The following is a 24469-nucleotide window of genomic DNA, read 5'->3' as shown; positions in this document are numbered from 1 at the left end:
ATGCGAAACGAAAAGATGAACTACACTGCGGGATGACTTTGCGTCAGAAACTCTTCAATACTAAGTTTTCGAGGGCTCGAAAAGTAATAAATGATAAAATATTAAGAGACAAATTCAAATTAATTATATGTGGAAAAGATAACGGTATTCATCTTGGCTTTTTGTGCGCTCCATAATAATTGTGAAGAAAGAGGAGGCGAAGCGCCCGATATAGCTCCAACTGACGTGGAAAGAGTACCGATTAAATTTAATGAAAACATAATTAGGATGAGAGGGGTGAATAGGTAAAAGGCAGAGAATCATGGTTATGAATTACCTCAGGATTAATTACATTTATATATATCTAAGAAATTAAATAGGTACATTATAATTATAATACAATAACAAATTACAAGAACTTGTCATAAAAATGCATTGAAACTCTTCTTACTTATTTCATATCAATTACGTTAAAAATATTATGAACACCCAATTAAAAAATGTCACTGATTTTGAAAAATTAGTTTCTTCATCTAATCTATCACTGTTCTTTGCAATTCCATTTTCTCCTCGAGCCTTTGCCGCTTCTCTTCATCTAATTTTTTCCCTTTCCTCCGTCGCCTTTTTTCTTTCTTCCCTCTCTATTTCGCGCTCCCGCTTGTTATTTTCCTTTTCCTGGTTGATATCTTTAATGAACTCCTCAATTATTACATCGACTCGCCTCTTCTTTGGCATTGCTTGGGAAAAATGAATTGATAGAGATTACCACAGGAAATAATGTTACTTTAGGGACTTCTAAGCTAATTAATTCAATAACCTAAAGTATCGTCACAGTAACACACTATTAAATAGAAACATCATCAATCACTATAACGCTAAAGTCATTAATATCTCTTCAAATAGTTCATCGTTTCTATTCACACTTTCTGCAGATTTTGACGGCCCTTCACGGCATGGCGGCTTCCTTTAACCGATCGGGCATCCAAATTGAATTATATTTTTCTCTCCATTACTTTCAATTATTAACCAAAACCTTTCTCAGCTACGCGGGTAATGTCTTCTATTCCACAGCTTTATTTATTTATCTCACCAGTGCATAGTAACCGTGATAATATCGCAAACGATATATCGCATTCGCTCCAAACACTTCACGTAAATGCTGGGGCGTTTGGAGCTATCAAACTTGATAATTTATGCTCGCTCCCGGGCCCCACCTTCTGTGCTTCAGAGCCCTCCAAAGCGTGAAACGGACCGACCTGAGGCGCTTGAAGTGGCTTGAAGCGTGAAACGGACCGCGACCCTAAATACATATAAAATGCAAAGTTGGAATATTTTATACTAGATATTCTCAAAATTCTTCCATAAACTTATATTTTGTGTCAGACTGATTTTGTACATTTTAATTACAGCTATTTTTCATAGTTTTCAGAAGAATGTCTGTGTGCACAAGGGACTTGTATACTTCAGTGAATTAAAAAAATTTAATTATTCAAAGATGCTTTAACCACTGTACTGTAATTCTGTAGTTATAGGAAAAGTTATTGGCAAATGTTAACTTCCTTGCAAGTTGCAGCATGTATAATTACACAATAATAAAATAACACATGGATGTAAATAAGGTCAAAGCATGTAATTGTGGTTTCAATCTGAAGGTTTATCTGCATACTATAGTTTTTAATATCAAAATAAAGTACACGCATCGGAAAATTTTTGCCGGTTCCATTTTTCCAGTTGAAAATTGTTCACCTTTCAGATTCTTTGTGCAAACAGTAAGGGATAAATATTCCAATTTTTTTGTAATCCATAATTGTAAATAATTTATTATCATCATTCTAAGGTTGGTAGTTATGTGACTATTAACCGCCTGCAATATGGACAATACAAAAGTGGTTACTGCTGACCTTTTCAATAATAGTAAAATTTTTAAATTAATGGTAATGTTTCTCATTTTGTATAGTGGCAACAGTAGCAGCAACACCTGTGAATTATGGAGCATGTTAAAAGTGAATCTTAAATTTCACTGCACAAACTGAATTTACAAGTGCATAACTTCCCCGACCCCACACGATGATCTAAGAGAGCTTTAAAAGTGAATCGAATGTGTTGGGTGTAGGTTACTTTGAGCACAATTTTAATGGAATTATTTTAATGACAAGAATGGTACTTAGAGGTGCAAAAAATCACACACAAGATAGGTGCTAATGCTGCAAAGGTAAGCCACATGCAACTCTGAATCTAATATCTATGATATCAAATAAACTGCTGACTAAACAGTAGCAAAATTGTTTTTGTTTCAAAAGTACCTAAAAATACACTAAATAAGTATTCACCGACATACAAATTATTTTTTTCATATTTACATAACTACTTAAAAACCGAACACTGCTTTCCCAGATTTTTTTGTATAACAGTCAATGCACAAGTGACCTAATATTACAGGTATGTAATTGTTAACTAAGTAATCATTTATTACATTCAAGTAATTGGTTAATTTCAGGAGAAATTTACTGATAAAACTCATTCTGATTTCTAATGAGTTGTCCACATCCCAAACAGTCAATTCTTCTATTGCACAAAATGTAACCAAATTTAAAAAGCAGCACAATAAAATTCAGCATCATAACTCATTCCCCATGTAAAATAATATCGATAAACCCTCTTTTTGCCCTCATTTCTTAACCCTTTCCTATCAGTTGATGAAAATTTACAAACGCCTCTTGCATGTGGTCAGATTTTCTTTCAAAAAACACAAATTCTTCTTCGATCCGATGAGTGAAAACTCAAATTAATGGATCAAAGTTGAGGTTTGCAAACATACACCACAAATTAATATATTGAGTTACATATAGACTTTGCAATTCTAACCTTTACAGAAAATAAACCAGTGTCAAATGAAAACGCCTTGGAAAGTTCCATCGATTTGAAAGGCAAAATTTAAAACCCGGTAAGTATTGTCACTTGGATTTTTCCAAAACTTATCATTGTAGGTACAATATGATTGAGCACTTAGATATTTATGATATCAGGTGAATACTACTTAGTTAAAGTAAAAACTTTTAAGGTCCATTACCTACAATATCCTTCACTGCACAAGAGAAAAGATCAGCATCAAAATCAACTTTATTTGCAGTTGTTGAGTTCTCAGCCAATGATGTCCCAGGATCATTTGTTGCTTCTTCTGCAGCTCCCTCTTCATTCCACCTGCGTAATAATTTTGGATCATCATTTCATTAGTACACCAAGGATTTCACGCAGTTATCTGATTAGTAGTATCAGTAGAGGTTTCATAAGTTAAATAAGGGTCCTACATTATCGAGTTACAGATTTCATTTTACAGTGAAAAAAGAAATTTATTGCATTTAAATAAGTCCAAGAAAATATGAAAAGATAAATGTAGCATTCCCTATGCAACATTTATCTTTTAACAGAAGTAGGAGTATTTGTAGTTCCTTTAAATATATTTCTATATTTCGGGCACACTTCAATCTTTTAAACGTTCACATCTCTGAAAGTTTGTACATCCACTGTTCGTCAGAAAAGGTCTTACTGGACTGAAATTGAATGAAAGGTTTTACCTGGGAAACTCAGCACCCTCAAGTCCAGAAACATGGTTAAGAAATTTCTGCACACGTGCAGCCACTGACGATGGATCGGCATCACTCCCTACATCCATACTCTTGGGTACACCGTACCGCTCATCCAACATCGAGTCCAATTCTTCCGTTGTTACCTGAAGCCACGAGTCATCTGAAACAAATCAAACATTGAAATAGAATCAGCAAAATTGAAAGTTTATATTAATAATAATAAGCGTTTACTATCATGGACCCTAAGGGTCCTACAGACTATATAAATAAAAATTTAACTCGCTGTTACAAATTAGAAAACAGTATGAAATAATAATAATAATTTCCCGGGATCTTCAATAGATACATAAATTTCAACATAAAATAAATACAGTGAGTCCTCGTCTAACGTCACTTACCGTTCCTGAAAAATGTGACGATAAACGAAATGACGTTAATCGAAACATAATATCCCATAAGAAACAATGTAAAAAGTGAATATCGGCTCCTAGACCTCACAATTCCTACGCGAAAAAATTTTAGCGTATCATATCTGGGGCATTTTTTCACGATGGGAAAGCCAAACTATGGCATAAATACGAGTTCCTGTCTTCATCGACGACAATAGCAGCAGTGACGTAAATCCTTCTCCATTTTTGTATCTTCCCGCATTTGCTTTTCAGCTTCGCTATGGTGGTCGCCCAGGCGAGCGTCGCCTGGGCATCGTCATCGCTGAAACATCGTCGCAGTTACAGGAACAAAAATTATTGTGAACACGGCAAAAAAAGTGACGACAAAAACTCCGAGTTCTACACGGAAAAATTCCTTGAAATCACTTTTTAGGTTCCTGAAAACCATTACGTCAAGTAAAACCTTGCGCACCTACCTAAGAATTCATTTTGCAGACAATTTGCTAAAACCGTAATCGCAATTAACAATAAACACACCGTTTTACACTTCGTGTAGGCTGACTGTATTACCGCCCACAAAACGAACAACCTGCAACGCCCGCCTCTTCACGTTTTTTTCTCGCACGAAATTTAAAAGCCTTGACGTTATATCGAAGCGAAGGTGCGATAAACGAATGACGGTCTCAAAATTTTCGTGACGTTATCGCGAAATGACGTTAAACGGGGTGACGTAGAACGAGGATTCACTGTAGTATCTTGCATATTGCAACAATAACTTCCACTCAATAAATGAACCCAAACCTATATAATTCAATAATATACTTAACTAACTTCAATACTTAGACCTCAAACAAAACATAGTAGTTATCTGCCTATTTTGCAAATAGAATTAAAACATCATAGTTTTTTTCTTAAATTACACCAAAAGATAAGGCAAAAAATAGCTGAAATGAAATCTTTCAATAGCATTGCAAATCTGATAAGAGGCCAATAACAACAAAGTCAAGGACTGGAAAAGTTATAACAAAAAAAATAAGAGACAAAGAGAGACTAAAGCATTTCGTATACCATCCCATTAATAACTGTACACACTGATAGTATTGTGACAATGGGGAACTTGCATGAATTTTTTTAATTTCACTGGCGGACAGAAAATTATTTTCTGAATACAACAAAGAAAACCGCATGTAAATCTGAGTTTTCCTTCGCGAGATATTCAATGATAAATATAACGAATTTTAAAGTGCGGGAAAAACCCCCTCACCCCCCAAGCCACTGCCGACGAAGCCTCGATGACGTCAAAGGTGCCTAAACATCACGCGAAACTATTGTTGTGATTGTTTGTAATAGTTGCCAGCAGTTGTGAGAGCTTCGTTTGTTAGACGTGTTGATTATTTTCTATTTAAAGATTAATATCCGACGATAGAGGCTTGGAAGCCCTAATATTTTGCATTATTTATAATATTAATATCTGAGTAAGGGCATAAAATATAAAACTGGAGCAGTTAAACCAAAAATGTTACAATACCTAAATAACATCGTTGTAGGAGTCTGAGCCACGGCTGTTGGAAGGGGGATACGTTAATTGTAAGTTGATGTTATCAACGGCATATCATTCATTTAAGGATGTAATTAGAACGATTTTGATGTTTACTAATGTCCGCTATGCTTTTATATACAATAACTTCATCCCTTTATTTGTAGGTACCGGAGAATTCGTCGTTTAGGACTGTCTGTGCTTGTATTATGAGGTGAATTCCAGTCAATGCAACTTTTGCTCGCTGATTGGAGACATCTAGGAACATTTTTGTGCCAAAATAGTTTATTTTCAACGTGACATCTCCCGTTAAGCTACTGCTAATAATCACAGTGCCAGTGGTTGTAATGCACAAAGTTTGACAAGGTTGAAAAATATCGGCCAAGAGTTATCAGTGTTCCATCGTGATTGAATTGTGAAGAGTGCTATTACGCTATCGATAAATGTTTAACAGTAGTGTAAAAATTGTCAGTGGCGTGTTAACCTCCGTTGTTCACCGTAGATATGACATTTCATGATCAAGCTATTGAAATAAAAACTGTGTGTGAAGTTTGTTATTCCATTATTTCAACAAACAGTAGTGAGAAAAGTCACCTGTGTCACTTGTGTGGGCTAATTTAAGGGTTTAAATCAGTGAATAAATAGTTGTTTCCATCATAACGAGCTCTGTTATTGTAAGTCGTACGTGATGAATATAAGAATGTGACAGTGACTTCCAGTTTTTGATAAGAGTATTTGCCTATTTCCCACTATATTTTTATGGTATATGCTAGTATATTGTTTATGGATTTACCTATATTATTGAAATAGGTTGTGGCTTGTGTGTGTTGGCAGCGGAACCGATTCACGATCTCACATGTGGATTGTGTGCCGACTGTTTTGCTGTGAATTCGTACCGTAGGACGGATAGGACTACCTTCTCCGCTAATTCGGCATTGCCAAATTCAACAGCACAGCTTACTCTAATGTCAACAGCACAGCTTATGATCGTTATCCTCTAGTATTACAAGTTTCTTTTACATCTCGATTTGCCGCCAACGTATAGAAATAATTTGTCTTAACAAATTCTATGAGGGTCGTGGCATCAATTTTTGGTGTCCTAAAAAAAAAGCTGGTGTCCTAACACCCCATGCCACACGCCTTTTAGGCGGCTTGCGGGGTATTATGTAGATGTAGATGGATTTCAAGAGTACTATTCAAGCGAGTGGCAACGTTATCACCCATTTTTCTGATAACTAAAACATACGAAGTGAAACCCTTGTGCTTCATCATCCCGATCTCGCATTATTAATATCCCAAGTAATAATCGTGGCACAATAGCAATAGGAAAACTTGCCCAAGAATAACAGAACAAAATAAAGTGACGATGAGCGGCTAAATACTCCCTCAAAACAAATTTTACATCAATGCGCTCAGCGTATTTCCCAACTCCCTACGGTTGTTTAGGCACCTATGACGTCACGCCGGGCCTCGGCAACGCTCGGGTGTCTTCGCGCAGTGGTCGGCTCAGAGAAATTTTTCTCGATTTTAAATGCAATACGGTTGTTTAGGCACCTATGACGTCACGCCTGGCCTCGGCAACGCTCGGGTGTCTTCGCGCAGTGGTCGGCTCAGAGAAATTTTTCTCGATTTTAAATGCAATACGATTGTTTAGGCACCTATGACGTCACGCCTGGCCTCGGCAACGCTCGGGTGTCTTCGCGCAGTGGTCGGCTCAGAGAAATTTTTCTCGATTTTAAATGCAATTTTTTTATTTCTTTTGATGTTGAATGGAGAAACTGAAGGTATTTTTGCGAGCTAATGTATCCATTTGACTTATTCAAAATAGTTTTTAGAGCAATCTACGACCCATGCAAGTTCCTCATTAGGGTTGTCGTAATTAAATAAACAACAGTTGCTAATGCAGCAATAAGCCACAGAATATTACCATCAGGTGAAGGTAATGATGATTCTTCTTTCTTCAAAACATCCTCATCAATATCTAAGCTTTTCAAGAGAGACAAAATATCAGCACCTGATGGTGGCTGTCCTCTTTGACTAGAAATACTACTTTTGTGTATGCTACCTATAGCCACTGAAAAATACTGTTGTGCCTCTTTCAACTTAAGATTGTATTCCTTGGACCCAGGGAGTAAATTCTGTAAAAAACCACAAATATAGAATGAGAATCAGACAGTTTAATTCCCAGTGTTGACAGACACAATTATTAGAACTGAATGCAACAAAATATGTTATAATCAATTCATTTTTTTATTTTATAACACCACTATGGGGAAGCATGGTAGCCTAGTGGGTAGAGCACTTGGCTACAGATCGAGGGGTCCCAGGTTCAAATCCCAGGTGGATCCCTGGGACACCCCAAATCAAAACCCTTGGAAGTGTAGGGTGGCCCAGGGAAAGTAACTTCCCCCCTACCCAGAAAGAGTGAAGTTCAGACTCCCATGGCCCAGTCCGGAGTGAAATCTACCCTCACCTAACCAAACCAACTTTTGGGTTGAATCACTGAGTGGCTGCCACAAAGATCCTGAAGATGTAAACTTACAAAAAAATAATTTAACAGCAAGTTGTTTCGGGTTTCTAAAATTTCCTTTCACACTTAAAAATGGGAAGGCCAATGAATTTATCTCGAGTAATTACCTCATTTACTAAAAATACTAGGGTATGAAAAATCCAGTGACTACTTCACTTCAACACCACAAAAAAATAAAACAAAATTTTGCAAATATCCAAGATATGTATAAATTTAGTAGCATTGTAGACAGAAAATAGTATTAGTAAACAAGGAAATCACTTACTATTATGTAAATACCGCACATCATCATGTAAATATTGATAAAGATAGTCACTCAAAACTTAAAGCCTTTTAAAGTGAATGTAAATTTGATTAAATTCCATGAAGGACAAAATTTTATCCATTCATTTTTCCAAGTAGACTTCAGGACTGTCGTCACATCATACTTCACCCATGTAATTAGAAATATGAATTACTTCACAAATATACTTTTGTAAGTTTGTATTTGACATGTATTTTTTTTCACATGTCCCATCTTTTCTGAGATTTATATTCCGCATCACTATTTTCAAAGACACAGCAGAGGGTAGGGCAACTGCCCTCACTGAAAATGAAGCTCCTTGCATACATATTTAATAAAAAAACCTGATAGACAGAGCTAGATGCAAAGTTCTTCACTATTTCTGGATCAGACTAATAGTAATCGAAGTACAGTGGAACTTGTCTAGTACGTTTCTGAAGGGACCACAAAAAATGAACGTACTAACCAGGAAAACGTGCTAACGAGGAAAGTAAAAAATAGCAGTCGGGGTAATTGCAATCTGTGGAAAAGCCGTCATAATTACAATTACTATTGGTAGTTCTCGTCTGGATCGCCTTCCTGAACTCATTTCACCTTTAAAGTAAAGAAAATGGGCGCTACATTGAAAAACAATACCATGTGAATAAAAAATCACAATGTTTCATAGATTTCCTAAAGACAATTACATGAAAACGGCGTCTTTCTCCCGTGATTTATCCTATATGTACTTATGGAAAGAGGACAAGTAAATCTAAGTCATTTCTTTTTTGTCACAGCATTCTCGGAGAATATAACAACAACCCTGAGTATGTCAACGGGTTGTTTTTAAACATCATAAAAATTGGACAAAATTATATTAACCTTAAATTACGGCAACAGCCATACTCATTGGCTTCTGGAATAAAGCCATATCGATTGTTATAGCGATCAATATATCGAATAATAACACGCAAGATTATTAGATTACGACATAATTACAAGAAGATTTTATATTATACAGTTGAAATTTACTTTAAAAATTTGTTTAATGTCGTCTGCTTTCGTGCCGAGATCAAGTATTTTTAAGCTAAGCTTGGCGTGGAGATCCAGAGCATCGTCTGCTCCCGCAGCAGTAGTCAAATACGCACGTACTCCATAGCATTGACGTCGTGCAGTACTGTTTTAGATAAAGTGGGAATTGGATAAGACTCATTTCTTCATCATGATAACTCGTGCAATAGCAACAATTGCCCACTCGTGAAATTTGTGCGCAGTGGGCACTCCAGAGGCAACAGAAGGTGAGGAGCTCGGGATGGGGAAAATTGGGGCTTCTCATTGGCTGCAGTTTTGCATTGTCAGACATTCCTGATAAATTCATCACGTCATAAGAATTGAGAAATGCATTTGGATAAATCACGGTCGAAGAAAGATATGTAGAATGAATGCAAGAATGTTAATGGCTAGTAATAATAAATTAAATCATGAATTCGGAGCTTTACGACCCTTAAGAAGATACTAAAGAACGAATTGCGGGTTGCGTCACGGCTAGCAATTTTTTCAAACGTACTAACCAAATACTTTTGCCTGTATTTTGTTCCGATGGTACCGGGACCGAGAGAAATCGTCGTACTAAGGAGGAAAACGTACTAAGGAGGAATGTACTAACCAAGTTCCACTGTATATCCTTTCTCATTTTGCAATTTATACACTTTTCAAAGAAATTCCCAAATTTATCATGACTTTATTTTCTGAAAATATTAAAATGAGAATATCAACAAAACATTATGTAACAGTGTTGGGTAGATAATCAAGGCTGTGTTATATGCAGGCTATGCCCATGACTAAACAAACATAAAGGAAGTACTTAATCCTGATTTATATAGTTTCTCAAAAATATTATTAATAATAAATTGTATTAAAAATCATACCATTAAATAATTTACACCAAATAAATATAAGTTCTTACCTCAAAGTAACCATTTTTTTCCAAACTACTAAGATATTTTTTCCAAACGGGTTCTAACATTGCACTATCAGTTGGAGAGGTGGGCTCAGAAATGCATGGAGATGGGAGTGACTTTGCTTGTGCTACCAGTATTTCAAAGCCACATGCCTGGAAATAAAACCATTACTTATGGAGATTTTATGTCCTCACATGATTGATGCCAGCACAAGGAAATGAAAATAAGAGATTTAAAACAAATCAGAAGGTGGTTCTACACAATATACTTTAAGATCATACAATTTATACTCTATGCATTCTCCTACTCCAATTATTGTTAGGCCTACTCCAATTATAGTTAGTGTTATAATTGGAGTAGGAGAAAATTATTTCCAAATAAATTTCTCACCACAGTGGTAAGAAATGAGCTATGATTGCTCAATACTTTTTTTACTTTTACAGACAGGCAATGTGAGATGCTGGTACGTAAACCAGGATGTTGGTAAATTGTATTTAAAAAACAAAGAAATGCTGATCTAATAAATGATTACAACTTCTACCATGGAAAAATGACTTTGCTTACCAGCTTAATTCCTAATAAATGCTTTTTCCGATCAGGATGCATTGGGGGAGGGAGACTCCAGCCAGTCCTCCTATCTGGAGTAAACTGTTGATGCATTAGCATGGCATATTGGCAACGTGTTAGAGCTATCTGCCGCATCACGCAATTCTCAGGAGGGAAGTAGCGCATTGCACGGCATGCCTGAAAATAGAGCGCGATAGAAATAAAAGCACCGTAACCAACAGAATAATATTCCATATCAGACTATCAAATCAGTAATAAGAGGGATGGATGCCAAGAAGGTAGAGCACAATCCTTCTAATCAAGCCCTGGATTTAAATCCCAGATGAAGCCTTCAGACACCCCACAAACGAAATTCCTTGAGGTGCTAGATGAACTAGAAACTGCCTCTTTACCTTGAATGTGTGAGATTCACATGTCTGTGGCTTAATCTAGGATGAGCTCAACCCAGACATCTCCCAACCAACCGCCAAGTTGCATACAAAGTAAAAGAGTGAAGAATATTACTTGGTAGAAACAAAATAACCATCAAATAGAGCATACCCCAATACCTGACATTAGGGTAATTTGGAAAGTAAACATACAAGTGAACAAAGAATGCTACCCATACAAACAACAAGGATGCTAAAACGACCATAAAAGGAGGTAGAATAAAGGATTACAGTAAACTCTCGATTTTACGAAGTCAGTGGGACCGGGAAATTGGCACTTCGTAAAATAGAGTTTCGTAATTTCAAACCTTTTTCATAAGTCCCGAAAAAATGTTCACTTTTGTTTCTTCCGCCCTTTTTTGTCTTTAGTGGCCTTATTAAAAATGTTTCCAGTAGTTATTCACGGTAAAATTCTTAGAAAAGGCTTTTTGTTATCGATTTATGCCGATCGTTAAATAATTATACCACCATAATTTTCCCATTTCTTGTACATACTTCAATATCAACGATCGTTTAAGAAATTCCCGACCAGTTTAGAAAACATAATCAAATCATGAATTGCAAAGTTTATTATAAGAATTTAATATTATAAATTTGTGGTTAGGAGCGAACAGAAACTATTAAGTAAGCGTAAGATAGATATTTGTTTCCAATACCCACGGAAATATTAGCGGCAGCCGGCCTAACCATACTCTAAGGGCCTAACCACCATTAATGTCGCCCTCTATCGCTCAGTGACGAGAAAAAAAAAGAAAAGCGAGGGCCTTAACCCGTTTCCAAAATAACCTTCGTAAGTTAATATTTCGAGTTACTCCGAATTTTCAGCTGAATAAGCCATCTTTTCAATTAGTTATTTTCATTGAGATTCAGTTATGATCATAAATTACGTAGGATATGATTATATTCTGGCGAATATTTGAAGTAAATTCTGTTTGAGTTCTCCGTCCGGCTACTATGTGCTCCATCATCTTTGCAGACGTTGCAATGAAAGACTTAATTCTTCATCAGGACCATATTCTTCGTGCCGGGTGTGAAGTACTTCACACCCGGCACGAAGAATATGGTGCTATGTTCATATAGTATGTCTCTCTTCTTTTATGCCGACAGGAGCAAGGTTCAAACCGGAAAACGACAGGAGAAACATCTTCCATTAACGGAGGAGTAAAGAGAGAAACCTTATTATCCACATTGATTGTTTTCCTACAAGAGACGTTTCATCATTTCTTAACGTGTGTGAAGTATTGGTTCACTTGCATGAATTCCCAAAAATGACACGCAAAAACCTGTACCCTCACCTCATTTAGTTTTCGTGTTCCTTTCTCCACCGTATTGAAAGTTATGCAGAGGATCATTGACATAGAGAAAATATTTTCTTTAGTTTTAGCACTAAAAATATTCGCGCCATAATCGTAAATAAATATAGTGTGGAAACAGAAAATAAAATAATTTAAATTGAAAAGTCAGCAGAGAAGAAGAGACACAATTATAAGCAAGGCACCATTTCCCTGATAGTGAAAGATACTTCTTCAGCCTCTCCAGTTAAAAACTTATTCCCCTTGCAGGTAAAGATGAACCATGCCCTTCTCCACAGTCGGAGAACGTTCCCAGTGGGTGGGGTGAATAGGAGTGGGATGAGGAAAGAAGTGTGGTCAGCGTAACGAGGGGTGAAGGGGCAGGAGAAAGAAGGGTGGGGAAAGGGCCTTCAGCTCTGCCTCAGTCTATGTTTGGGGGGCGTATTTTTTCACGACGCACTCAAGCTCAGTCACCTTAGGGAGGGAGTGAATGGGAAATGCTGGGGAAGGAGGGGTTTGGGATGCGTAAGGTGGGTGTCAGCAAGATCAGCAGAAGGCCGCGGGAGTGAGTAAACAAAGACTTTGGAAAGAAAGATCTCTCGGCATGGGAGAACAGGGAGTCGCGCGAGAAGAAAGTTCATGGTTAGAGTTAGAAGTGCGTCTTCATTACGAGTAGCCTGAAAAATAAGTTGGTGGTAAATAGAGCCCAATACTTAAGATATTTAAGTTGTTTATTCAGGAAGGCTAATATATACACGAAAACATATTACCCAGAAAAATCCGTTATTTTTTTGCTTTTTGCCCTTCTCCATCGCCGCTTCCACCATGGTTTCTCACTTGCATAAATGGGAATTAAATTGGGGATCTAAATCGTTAGCCAGATCAAAATATCTTAATGTTTGGAGGGCAGCGTATACTTCTTTTTTATTTGGTGAAATTACTTCCTTGCTTTCATCTTCGTCGTCACTGCTATTATCAGCCGGCCGCTGCTTCATCCAACGTAGGTACCGGCGTCGCATTGTCGCAAACCTAGATATCATCGTCTAGGGCAATATAATAGTTTGATGTTGCGCACAGTGCTCTTCCTGCTTTGTCCAAGTATTTTTCAAAATCATTTTTTAAGCCTCTAATCTCCTCCGCGATTTCATCCGCTGCAGCTTCCTGAAGGTATAACATAACTAATCAACCATAGCCGTGATATTATAGCGGTAGAATTACTAGTAGGCTCGTTGTATCAATTACCAACCTCAAGAACATCCTCATGATGCGCTATCTAAGGGAATCCGGCCGATTTCCAGCAATTTGCGATTGTAGTCGAGGAAATCAAGTACGTTTTTGAACCGTGTTTCCGCGATGAAAAATAACAATTTTATTAACTTGGCCATTTTAGCAAAGTTAACAAAATTGTTATTTCTCATCGCATAAACACGGTTCAGAGACGTACTTGATTGCCTGATTGGCAGATTGGTAGGAGTGCGATGCAAACAATTATTTTTTGATGATGGCATTGATTGATAGATTTTCAAAATGCAGTCAGTGCGGTCACTTTTGGGGAGGGAGGCCCCCCGCTCGGAGGGTCGAAGAGAGGGGCCAGCGAGGGTCAGCTCGTCGAGGAAAGGGTCCTGGATTAGGGACCTTCGAAGTGCTCCGGCGAAAAGTAGTCAAGTAGTCTTGGAAGTACGTTCACTGCAGCCTGCCTTGCGAACGTACCAGGTACGTTCATAGCACTGCAAACGGTTAAGTAGGAGTGTGCGAAATACCTCGCGCGACCTTCCTGAAATGTTAAACTACGATGTATTGTCAATGCAATGTTTACGAATAGGCACGTAAATAGGGGCATTATGTCAGTCGCGATATTTTTACTGAACTCCTACTTCCCCTAAATTCCCACCGTGAGGTTTTAGGCGAACCCTTTCTCTCCAAAGTTGCACTATCATTTACGATTTCACACTTTTTATGGACCACAGTCAGAAGCGCTGATTTTTTTTAGCTAACTACGCCGGCGTAATTAGTTTTGTTGACAAATATTTTGCCGTAGTTCGTATAAACGAATGCCATTTGCTCCTGGGGACCGAGCCGAGGTTCGTAATTTTAAAACATTTCGTATAATCGAAACTTCGTATAATCGAATAGCACCATGTATTTAACATAGGCTTTTCACCAGGACCGCAATATCACTTCGTATAATCGAAAACTTCGTAAAATCCTGCTTCGTATAATCGAGAGTTTACTGTAGTCACTTTGTGAAAGAGGGGTTTTTAGATGTTATAATGAAGATGCTGTTACTTGTTAATAGGTCTGATGCGGCTAGAAGTATTAAAATTGTGACTAGAACCAGGTATGCCTACATAAGGGAATGTGATAGAGAAGGAAAGGCTGGTTGAAGTAAAGGTCACAGTTAAGGGTCAGTCAGGATAAATAAAGATGAAAGAATTAATAGAGTTGAGATCCTTCAACCAAAAAATGAAAATGTAATGAAATAATATTACTACTTAATGTCTATTTAAAGTGATAGCAATGTCACATAGGAAAAATGGCACTTACATTGAATTCCCAAGTATATTTAACATTACGCTCCCCATAAGGTTAATGCCAGCCAAGATAATTAGTAACAAATATTTCCTTACCTTCATGTCTATAGGATCCCTGTGGCAAAATGCTAGGACAGCAGGAGATATTAATGAAGCATTTTCATTTAACAGAGCTGCCACACCGATTGGAATATAGGCATGGGGACGATGTAAGCTTTGTGCAGCCTTTTCAGGATACCTGCAAAAATGTGAAGTAACAAAATCATACCTATGCATAATTTACATATCTTTACATATATCATATCTTAATCTTTATCATGATAGGCAAAAAATAAAGGAGGCAACAAGATGATCATACATAAGGATATACAGTCAAATTTGGGATTCATACTTGCATTAAATATTTGGGTAACTACATGACTTAACATAAATTTTGTAAATTATCCCTCTTGGTCACAAATTGATAAAAAGAATAATGTTGAATTTACAAATCTCACAAGATTTTATTCCGGCATTAACAGATAACAAACTCATTAATTGCAAATACACATATATACTACTTCAACTCCAATTTATGTCACATAAGAAGACTTAAAACCAAAATTACTCAATAATTTTTTTTATTCAAAGAACATTAACTCTCCTTACCCTTTAATCATTTTATTAACAGCTGTTTGAACAAGATCAGATGCCTTGGTGAATCTAGGGTGTTTGCGGACACATGTAATTCCTTCTGGTACTTGCATACTCCCTTCACCTCCTGCCACATCCTTACCCACAAGATGCAAAGCACCATTATAAAGATAAACCTAAAATTACAGGATAAATTAAAAATAAATTAACCACTTTCTAAAAAGCATGATTTATGAAATAAAGTATGACTTTTGAATACCAATCATAAATAACTGACTTCCTAATAATCTCTAATAATCATTGAATTTATTATTTAAAATATAATTTTTAGAGAAGTTCTTGTTATTGAAATCACACAGATATGGCTAAATTATTAAATAGAAAACACCACTTGGACAAACAGGACTTGGCACATTCACACCCATGATTAGAAATGTGTCCACCAAAGCTGTTAATGTAAAAATTAAATTTTAATGCATGAAATTAAGAAAAGAGAAAATGATATGGTGAGGTCACCTACTAAAAATAATTACCCCTTGACTACTGAACATTTATCCACCGAAGCAATGCATGGCCATTGTAATGCCATTTAAAGCCATTCTCATATACAGTGAATTCCGGTTATTACGCGCCTCACTTTACCGCGGTTTCGGATATACCGCGGGTCTCACCATGTCCCCCGAGATGATTACATTGACCTTTTTTTTGAGGTAGGTAACTTTGTGGCGAATTTTATCTCGGCGTGACTACCGACGCGTCGCAACTTCAAGCGACTGTATTAACGCGGTTGGCGACGTATTCCATACATTGTTTCGTAGCCATAAAAAAAACTCGGTAATGCCTGATCGGTCATTGTGTCTTGCGAACTCGAGCTGAAAAGTGTGTTGCACGGCTATAATAATTTTCGAGATTCTGGGAGATAGAGATAATTCTCATTCGTACGTTCGCACCGCGGCGCTCAAACCAAGGTAGGTACTCAATGCTCACAGGCTTCGAGCATTTAATAATGAATGGGCTGTTTTACCTTTGTTTTAATGTGAATATGAAAATTACTTTTTTACAAAAATTTTCATTGATTTTAGGGTTAAAACGATGTCTGCCAATAGGAAAACTTACACAATAAAAGAAAAGTTGGGCATAATCGACAGAGTGAAACGCGGTGATTCAAAATCAAGTTTATTCAGGGAGTTTGGTGTTCCTGAAGGAACTATTCGTGGTTGGATGAAAGAAGAAGTTAAATTACGATCATTCGTTGATCAAGTGGATGACGAAATAGGACTTGATAGAAAAAAGGCCAGATTGAGTGCTGCTGGTGATGTGGATGAATGTTTGTTCACGTGGTTTGTTCAGAAGCGCAGTGAAGGTGTTCCATTATCTGGTCCACTTTTACAAGCACAGGCAATTAAATTAAATAAACAAATAGGTGGTGCTCATGATTTTGTTGCTTCTGCTGGCTGGCTATCGAGGTGGAAAATTCGCCACGGGGTAGCGCAAGTTAACATGCAAGGAGAATCTCGTTCCAGTGACAGTGAAGCAGCTAGAGAATTCTGTGGGACTTTACGCAAGATGATTGATGAGGGTGAGTACACTGAAGAGCAATTGTATAACTGCGATGAAACCGCTCTCTACTACAGATTGCTTCCAACAAAATCACTTGATATTAAGAAGTCTGCAAATAAATCCGGAATAAAAATGAGCAAAGAAAGAGTGACTTTATTACTGTGCGCGAACAAATCAGGAAGTCACAAGTTAAAAACTCTGTGTATTGGTAAAAATCGAAGTCCTCGGTGCTTCAAGCACGTTAATATGACAGCACTACCCATAAATTACAAAAACAGTCAGAATGCCTGGATGACTCGAGACATTTTTTATCTTGGTTCAATGAAGATTTTGTTCCATCGGTTAAGAGCCACTTAAGATCAAAAAAGTTAGAAGAGAAGGCTCTACTTCTGTTAGATAACTGTCCGGCCCATCCGTCTTCTGAGCTCTTGTTATCGAGGGATGGCAAAATAGTGGCTTCATTTTTACCAAAAAATACGACAGCTCTTATTCAGCCCATGGATCAAGGGATAATTAGAGCATTTAAAGCCCATTATCGGCGGGAATTGCTCACTAGTGTCATAAATTCAGAACTGCAGGTACAAGAATATCTGAAAACAGTCACCCTGAAGAATATGGCTTATAATATTGGATTGGCATGGAAGAAAATAACTTCAGCTACAATCCTAAATTGCTGGTCAAAGTGCGAGTATACAGCGGGCGATAGCATGGAAGACGAAGACGAGTTTTTGGGTTTCACGGAAGAGGACGCACGTGAAACTTCAGATGTTCTTTCTAATAAACTATTTGTGAGTGATCTCGAGGCCTGGGTTCGCGAAGACGAGGAAACTCCTGTATCTGCTTATAAGAGTGACGAAGAAATTGTGGCTGCAGTCCAGAGCCGCGCAAAAACAGCTGCATCATCGGAAGATGAGAGCGAGAATGAAGAAGACGAATGTGAGGTCGAGATGCCAAAAATTGGCCATTTATTACATAATATTAGTGAATTGATGAATTGGTTGGAGGGACAAAGTGATTGCGATAGTATTCTTCTGTTGCACTTGCAAAGCATAAAAAATTACGTGACAAAGAAAAGCCATCAACTATCGCGGCAAAAGAAAATATCCGAGTATTTTAGTAACTCCCGTTAAAGTAGAGCGTCTAAATCATAAAATAAATATTTTAATAATGTATAACGCAAATAAATTGGCTATAAATTTTACCTTTAAGGGTTTTTTTATTGCTTCCCACGTATTTCCCGTTATAACGCGGTTGTCCGATAACGCGGGTGTAAACTATGTCCCCCTAGACCCGCGTTATAACCGAATTTTACTGTACCTGTGTAGCAAGGGTGCAACCAGGATCATAAAAAGGGGGGGGGGCAAGCCATGGTCTAAGGGGGGCAAACCAAGGTGTGACATTAGTTTATGAGATTATTTCCTTGAAAAAATAGTTTTATTTTAGTTACATATCTTATACTAATTAATATCATTTTTCATGGGTTTAAAGAAAATTTGTAGAATTTTTTCGCTTCAATTCAATACTGATTTTGCTTAAGACTATTGCAATTTTTGCTTCTAGGGGGAGCAGCCCCCTCTCCCCCCCTGCCCCTCACTGGGTACGCCCATGCTGTGTAGCACTTTGGACATGTTTATGAAACTAACAGTTCAGATACCAATTTAATAACCCACAACCAAAGTGATGCACCACCATCACATACATTGAAATAATTATAAAGGAATTTCACATATCAACAAGTAGGATTAACTTCCATGACTTTTATTATTTTTCCATTTTACTCAAATTAGATTACAATCTGAAAAAGTAAGAGCCTAATTGACCAATATGCTTCTCTCAAACTCAATTACTTTAGATAATTGATTATTCAATGCATTATTAACATTGGTAAAATATGACAGGTTTAGGTCCCATTTTACTTTTACTAAACAAAATAGACACACATTGCATAATAATTTGATTCATTCCAAACTTAAAAAATTTTAAAATACTAAAAAGAAGCAATTACCCGCCCACTACATGTGTTTGGTTCTGCCCAATGAGGTAGATGATTAGCAGCCTCAATCAATAAAAATTCACCATCTTCATCAATTGTCCTGTAAAAAGAAGAATTTACATATTAATGTAAAATCTCAGGTATTTACATGAGCAATACCCGTTGTATGATATGATTTATTGATTTTCTCTGTCTCAAAAATTCTTGGCATTTCCCCATTGATAATAAAACCATTAAATGTTTTTTTTTAAACACCCAATAATTGTCTACAAGCCACGTCATGGCAAAAAAGCAGTACACAATCATAAAAAGGTATCAAATTATCAATTTGAATCCCAGGAGGAATGATTAACTGCATCCATTACAGCAGAATACAAAATCAAACAAGATACACCATTAACTTCAAACAAAAGGCTGAAAAAACTTCTGATGTTCTTAAGGCCGTTTTACATGGTACACGGAATTGCGCAATCTGACGTACGTGCGAAGGCGCAATCAAAATTGCGTTGTGTAAAGCGGTGAATTGCTAGAACACATGCGAGAATGCGTGGACGCGAGACGGCAAAATAGCCCATGTTCTAATTTCGTTCATGCATTCGCGCAATTCCATGCCATTTTAGAAATTAATGTAGCTCTAACCTGCGCAATTCCGTGTACCGTGTAAAATGGCTTTTACACTACTTTTCCAAGTATTCCAATAGTACTGAAATGATTGGATTCAAGGAGGGACTTTTTGGAAGATATTGCACTCAATCAGGTTCATACCAACTTTATAATTTCAATTTCCTTGACTTTACCCTAATTCCCAGTCGTATATTTTTTTAACTTCCCGCATTCTTACATCAACAGCAAAGCAGTCACAAACACGGATTCATGGAAAGTTAACAAGTCAAAATAGTAGTAGCAGAAATAAAGTCAAATAGCCCTAAAGTCACACTATCCGATGCACCCCAGCCTGGAAAGCAAAAAATGCCCATCTCACCACTCCACAGCAGCAACACCACAGATGTTCAACCATGATTTTCATCTTTTTTTTCTCATCTTTTAGAGTTTTTCCCTTATCATAACCTAATTTCCCTCATATTTTCATGGCTTCCCTGACTTACATGAACCATAGGAACCTCATCTATGCCTTGACATACACACCATGCATCGAGCATTAATGTAAGTTACATGACATACTGGCAGAGGAGAAATTAATGATTCATATCCATATCAAAAGTGGAATACGGTAGCTTGAAGAAGGTTGAAGGTAGAAGGTTGGTAGAGCACTTGGATACTGATCACAGGGTTCCTGGTTCAAATCCTGGGTGAAGCCTTTGAAACGCCCCAAGTCAAAACCTCTACGTGGCCCGAGGAAAGAAACTAGCCCCTCTACCCAGAATTGATTAAATCCCCACTAATGTAGTTCTGTGCTGAACCTTAACCTCACACCAATCCAAATAATTATTTGAGTTCTTTCAAAAGAGATTCATAGCAAACATAATGGTGCACCGATTTTAGTCCACTCGCCGAGGTTCCCAAGGCAAAACTAAGTGATTGAAACAAGGGCGTATCAAAACTAGAGGGGGGAAAGCCGTGATTGTAGTGGTAGCACAGAGTTGTAACACAGAAAATTTATGAAACCAAAATTTTAAGAAAATTATAACCGCGCTTTATTGGTTTTTTAAATTATTTGCTCGGAAAAATATTATTATTTGAATTACATTTTTCACACTACTATCCCTTTCTCTGGGATTAAAAGATTTTTTCGGAAATTCCGTTTTGAACTAAATTTACTATTGCTTCTGGGGGCGGAGCAGCTGTCCCCTCATTCCCCCGCTGGGTTCGCCTATGGATTGAAAAGAAAAACTACAAAAAAGGGTAGTGTCCATTGGGCATAACAGCACATGGAAGGAACGGAAAAACAAGTAACATGAAGTTGAACGTGCCAAATATGTGAGGCATTTCTGAACATTTCATATGAAAAACTCAAATAATCATCGGATTTAGAAAATGATCCTCTGACGCCTCAATTTGAATTTACCGGCCAATTGGTAAACTGGTTATTTTACTAAATGGCTTTTTTCATGACCTGCTATTACTCGAAACTAATGCTCAAAGTAATTTCTCATTAATAATAAAAGATTTAAAACGGATCTTATCGCTATTACATGGCGTAAAAAAATAAAACCAAAAGTTAAAATCGATAGTATGGCAAATTTTTCAGGAGTGAGCACGCTGTTTTCATACTTCGAAACAAATGAAGAACAAATTCCAAATTGCGCTAATGTATTTTGATTTTACGACGTTCTTGAGTTGAAAATGTTGAATTCTTCCGGGATACGACAGTTGATTCTCCCAAGGAACTCAGGAATTTTGAACTACTTTCGGAATGCTGGGCGAACGCGGTATATCATTTCATCGACAAAGCTAAAGTTTTGCGTCCATTGTAGGTGTTATGCCTACTAAAGTATTTTTCATTTCCAGGCATTTACATGGAGGTAATTTGAGAAAAAACACATGGCCTGCGATCACTTCCTTCTCAAAATCCTTTAAAAATGTACAAGAAGAGAAAATTTCATGCCCGACAGCCCTTTTGAAACGGACTATGTTTATACAAACACAAGATACACCAAATCCGAACAGTTTGAAATTCATACCTGGAGTGAAAGTGAGTACACTCGGGCAGAAAGCACAAAAAAATATGAGCATAACTTTTAATTCAATTTTCCTTTTCAAAAGGTTTTAGATAAGGGCCAGACAATGGATTTCCCCAGTGTCAGAGACGCCTCAAATTCTCCTTTGGCTAAAGTTCTATTCCGCATCGAAGGCGTTAAATCCGTGTTTTTTGGTCCGGATTTTATCACCATTTCAAAAGTATGTATTGGTTACTACATCATTGTGTAATATTTACTCTGTTATGTTGACATTAATGGTTGCTCATACTGCATCAATTGTTTTCATGAAGGACGAAGAAAATGAATGGAAGCTTCTGAAGCCAGAAATATTTGCCACAATAATGGACTTCTTTGCCAGTGGGTTACCCGTCTTAAAAGAAACGACGCCATCTCCGGATACAGGTTAGTAATGCCGAGTACGAGCTGGTTGGAAAATATTTCTATCCTTAAGTCTCAAATTAAACATTCAGAGCATGAAATTGTCAGTGGGGGACCTATGCCGCATTTATAGAAACCCAATTAATTTCACTACAGAAGTTATCTACCAATTATTCAATTCTATGTTCTTTCCAGAAATATCAGAGGACGACAGTGAAATAGTGCAAATGATTAAAGAACTTCTTGACACACGAATTCGACCAACTGTCCAAGAAGATGGAGGTGACATATATTTTGTGGTGAGCTTCAATAGTGATTTTAGATTAAATTATTATCAGCTGGTTACAATTTTATGTTAAGATCAAGTTCCTTTCTCTTCCAGAGTTTTGAAGATGGAGTGGTAAAACTAAAAATGCAAGGGTCTTGCACAAGCTGTCCAAGCTCCACTGTCACATTAAAGAATGGTGTTCAAAACATGCTTCAATTTTATGTACCTGAGGTGAGCTAAATTTCAAATGATCTTTAAATGAAAGTTGTTTTATTCTTAGGGTACACACAGAAATTTTAATGAAGTGGTGACATTTAAAATTCAATTCAACTACATTTTTATCCACTTATGTGTATAAATGTTGGCATATTATGTGAAATAATTCCATAAATCTTCATTGCGGAAGCAAACATCATGGAACTGAACTGAGAAATTGTTACAAATAACGAAAATTTGGTACTTCAATTCATAGGGTAATATTCATACACAAGTGTGGAAGGTTACTTGGGATTTCCACCGGGTCAGGTTCTCCAACTCTATCTTGGGCGGCGTTTCGATGTATGAGTTGTCCATCGAAAGCACAGGCAAGTGATGACGATGGACAACTCGTACATCCACCCATTCATATACAAGGGTTCAATGAAGGTATGGGGGTGCTATGATAGAGTTGCTACAGTAATTTTGGTTTGGCAGCCACTAGTGAAAGACAATGCGGCCCTGTACTATCAGCTATAAACTTTCTCATTTTGGGAGAAGTTACTACACACCACATTTGCTAAATTATCATAGTGTGAGTATAACACCCTCCTGTCGGTACCTATCTAATGCTGTTTTTACACTTAATCTTATCTCTATCTTAATACATTTAGTTTAAGAAATACTGCATTAAAATCAAACATACATGTATATTGAAGGAACACAAAAATACATGGATTTTGAGGGAACATAAAAATACATACATTACTTAATACAAATATGGATACACTAAACACAAAGATGAAGCTGCCAAAGTATCATTAGATGAAGATAGATCACGATCTGATATAAATTTAAAATATATAAACATAAAATGCACTATTCTCATGAACATTACAATAGAATAAACTAAAACATGTCTACTCATTAAAACTCATAATTACATCAAAATCTAACTTTTTAGGTAGTGTTCCAGCAACAATATGGGAGACATACTTTCAGTATATTTGATCCTAAGATTTTTTTCCATACTTTCTCATCCAAGGTCTCATTACGTTAAAACCCAAAACAAATGACATTTTTCCACCCTTTTAACGGATTGCTCTAGCAGCTAACATTGTGAACCTTCGACATCAGTATTTAAGGGATAACTCTAGTGTTATGGATCCCTCTCACATGTTTAATGACTCAACACATCCAGTTATCTACTCTTGAAAATGCCATTTACCCATTCAGGGTGTTCAGAATACCACATAAATTTGGATTTTTATGATATGGGAGCTGTAAACATACATAAAGCAATGTGAAAATTGATGGTGAATATGATGGAGAAACAGACAATATCTTTGTAGTTGATTCAGGTTTGGACTAGCAATAATCACATCAATTTCTGACTGAATGGTCATTCACTTTTCATAGGTTATTGCAGTGGAGCAAGTAGAAGATGAAGTCGACGGAATTGCCAAAGAAGAATTTGAGAAATTAGAAGATAAAATTAAAGTGAAGCCTAAGTCATAGAATGATTTAATTTTAGTCATATATTTGTTTTTATTGTTGTCAACATTTATCAAATACTACAAATTCATGAACAATGATTGTTAAGAATGTACTATGAGCATGTTGGAAAGGATGTATGTAATTAATGCATGTACAATTCAATAAAACTGATTAATTTAAGATACAACTAGTCTATAAATTTGGATATCTTTAAGGATTACC

At 36.8% G+C, this 24469-nt stretch overlaps 2 protein-coding genes and 1 long non-coding RNA gene across 5 annotated transcripts in view; 1 reads left to right on the top strand and 2 right to left on the bottom strand.

Moving 5' to 3' along the window:
- LOC124168896 (protein ecdysoneless) overlaps nucleotides 1-24469 on the bottom strand; it is a 49040-nt gene that overhangs the window by 14885 nt on the left and 9686 nt on the right. For all 3 annotated transcript variants that reach the window (XR_006867004.1, XR_006867003.1, XM_046547275.1), the window contains exons 3-10: nucleotides 19262-19349; nucleotides 15712-15872; nucleotides 15160-15301; nucleotides 10810-10989; nucleotides 10251-10397; nucleotides 7420-7630; nucleotides 3555-3726; nucleotides 3050-3180 (exon numbers count right to left, since the gene is read on the bottom strand). Coding sequence is in view for 1 of the 3 variants with exons in the window: in XM_046547275.1 (XP_046403231.1) it covers nucleotides 3050-3180; nucleotides 3555-3726; nucleotides 7420-7630; nucleotides 10251-10397; nucleotides 10810-10989; nucleotides 15160-15301; nucleotides 15712-15872; nucleotides 19262-19349 (1232 nt within the window). In the remaining 2 variants the exon portion in view is untranslated. The remainder of the gene's footprint in view (nucleotides 1-3049; nucleotides 3181-3554; nucleotides 3727-7419; nucleotides 7631-10250; nucleotides 10398-10809; nucleotides 10990-15159; nucleotides 15302-15711; nucleotides 15873-19261; nucleotides 19350-24469) is intronic.
- Nucleotides 311-1433, bottom strand: LOC124168900. Its single transcript, XR_006867010.1, has 2 exons — nucleotides 903-1433; nucleotides 311-716 (listed from the first exon to the last, which is right to left on the bottom strand). It is a non-coding gene; the product is annotated as an uncharacterized LOC124168900 (long non-coding RNA).
- On the top strand, nucleotides 21502-24431 carry LOC124168898 (NFU1 iron-sulfur cluster scaffold homolog, mitochondrial-like). Its single transcript, XM_046547277.1, has 7 exons — nucleotides 21502-21639; nucleotides 21719-21902; nucleotides 21974-22108; nucleotides 22200-22311; nucleotides 22483-22586; nucleotides 22670-22786; nucleotides 24170-24431. The coding sequence occupies exons 1-7, from the start codon at nucleotides 21554-21556 to the stop codon at nucleotides 24266-24268; spliced, it is 837 nt and encodes a 278-aa protein (XP_046403233.1). The 5' UTR covers nucleotides 21502-21553; the 3' UTR covers nucleotides 24269-24431.

This window comes from Ischnura elegans, chromosome 12 (assembly GCF_921293095.1).
Source record: "Ischnura elegans chromosome 12, ioIscEleg1.1, whole genome shotgun sequence".
Classification (NCBI taxonomy): Eukaryota; Metazoa; Arthropoda; class Insecta; order Odonata; family Coenagrionidae; genus Ischnura; species Ischnura elegans.
Note: the sequence above shows the minus strand (reverse complement) of the source record. Positions and strands in the feature narration are given on the sequence as shown.

Coding starts and splice junctions, on each gene's coding strand:
- LOC124168898 (XM_046547277.1), top strand. CDS start 21,554: ATGTTGAATTCTTCCGGGATACGACAGTTGATTCTCCCAAGGAACTCA. Junction 22,109..22,199: donor ATTTTATCACCATTTCAAAA/GTATGTATTGGT, acceptor GTTTTCATGAAG/GACGAAGAAAATGAATGGAA. Junction 22,787..24,169: donor TTCAATTTTATGTACCTGAG/GTGAGCTAAATT, acceptor CACTTTTCATAG/GTTATTGCAGTGGAGCAAGT.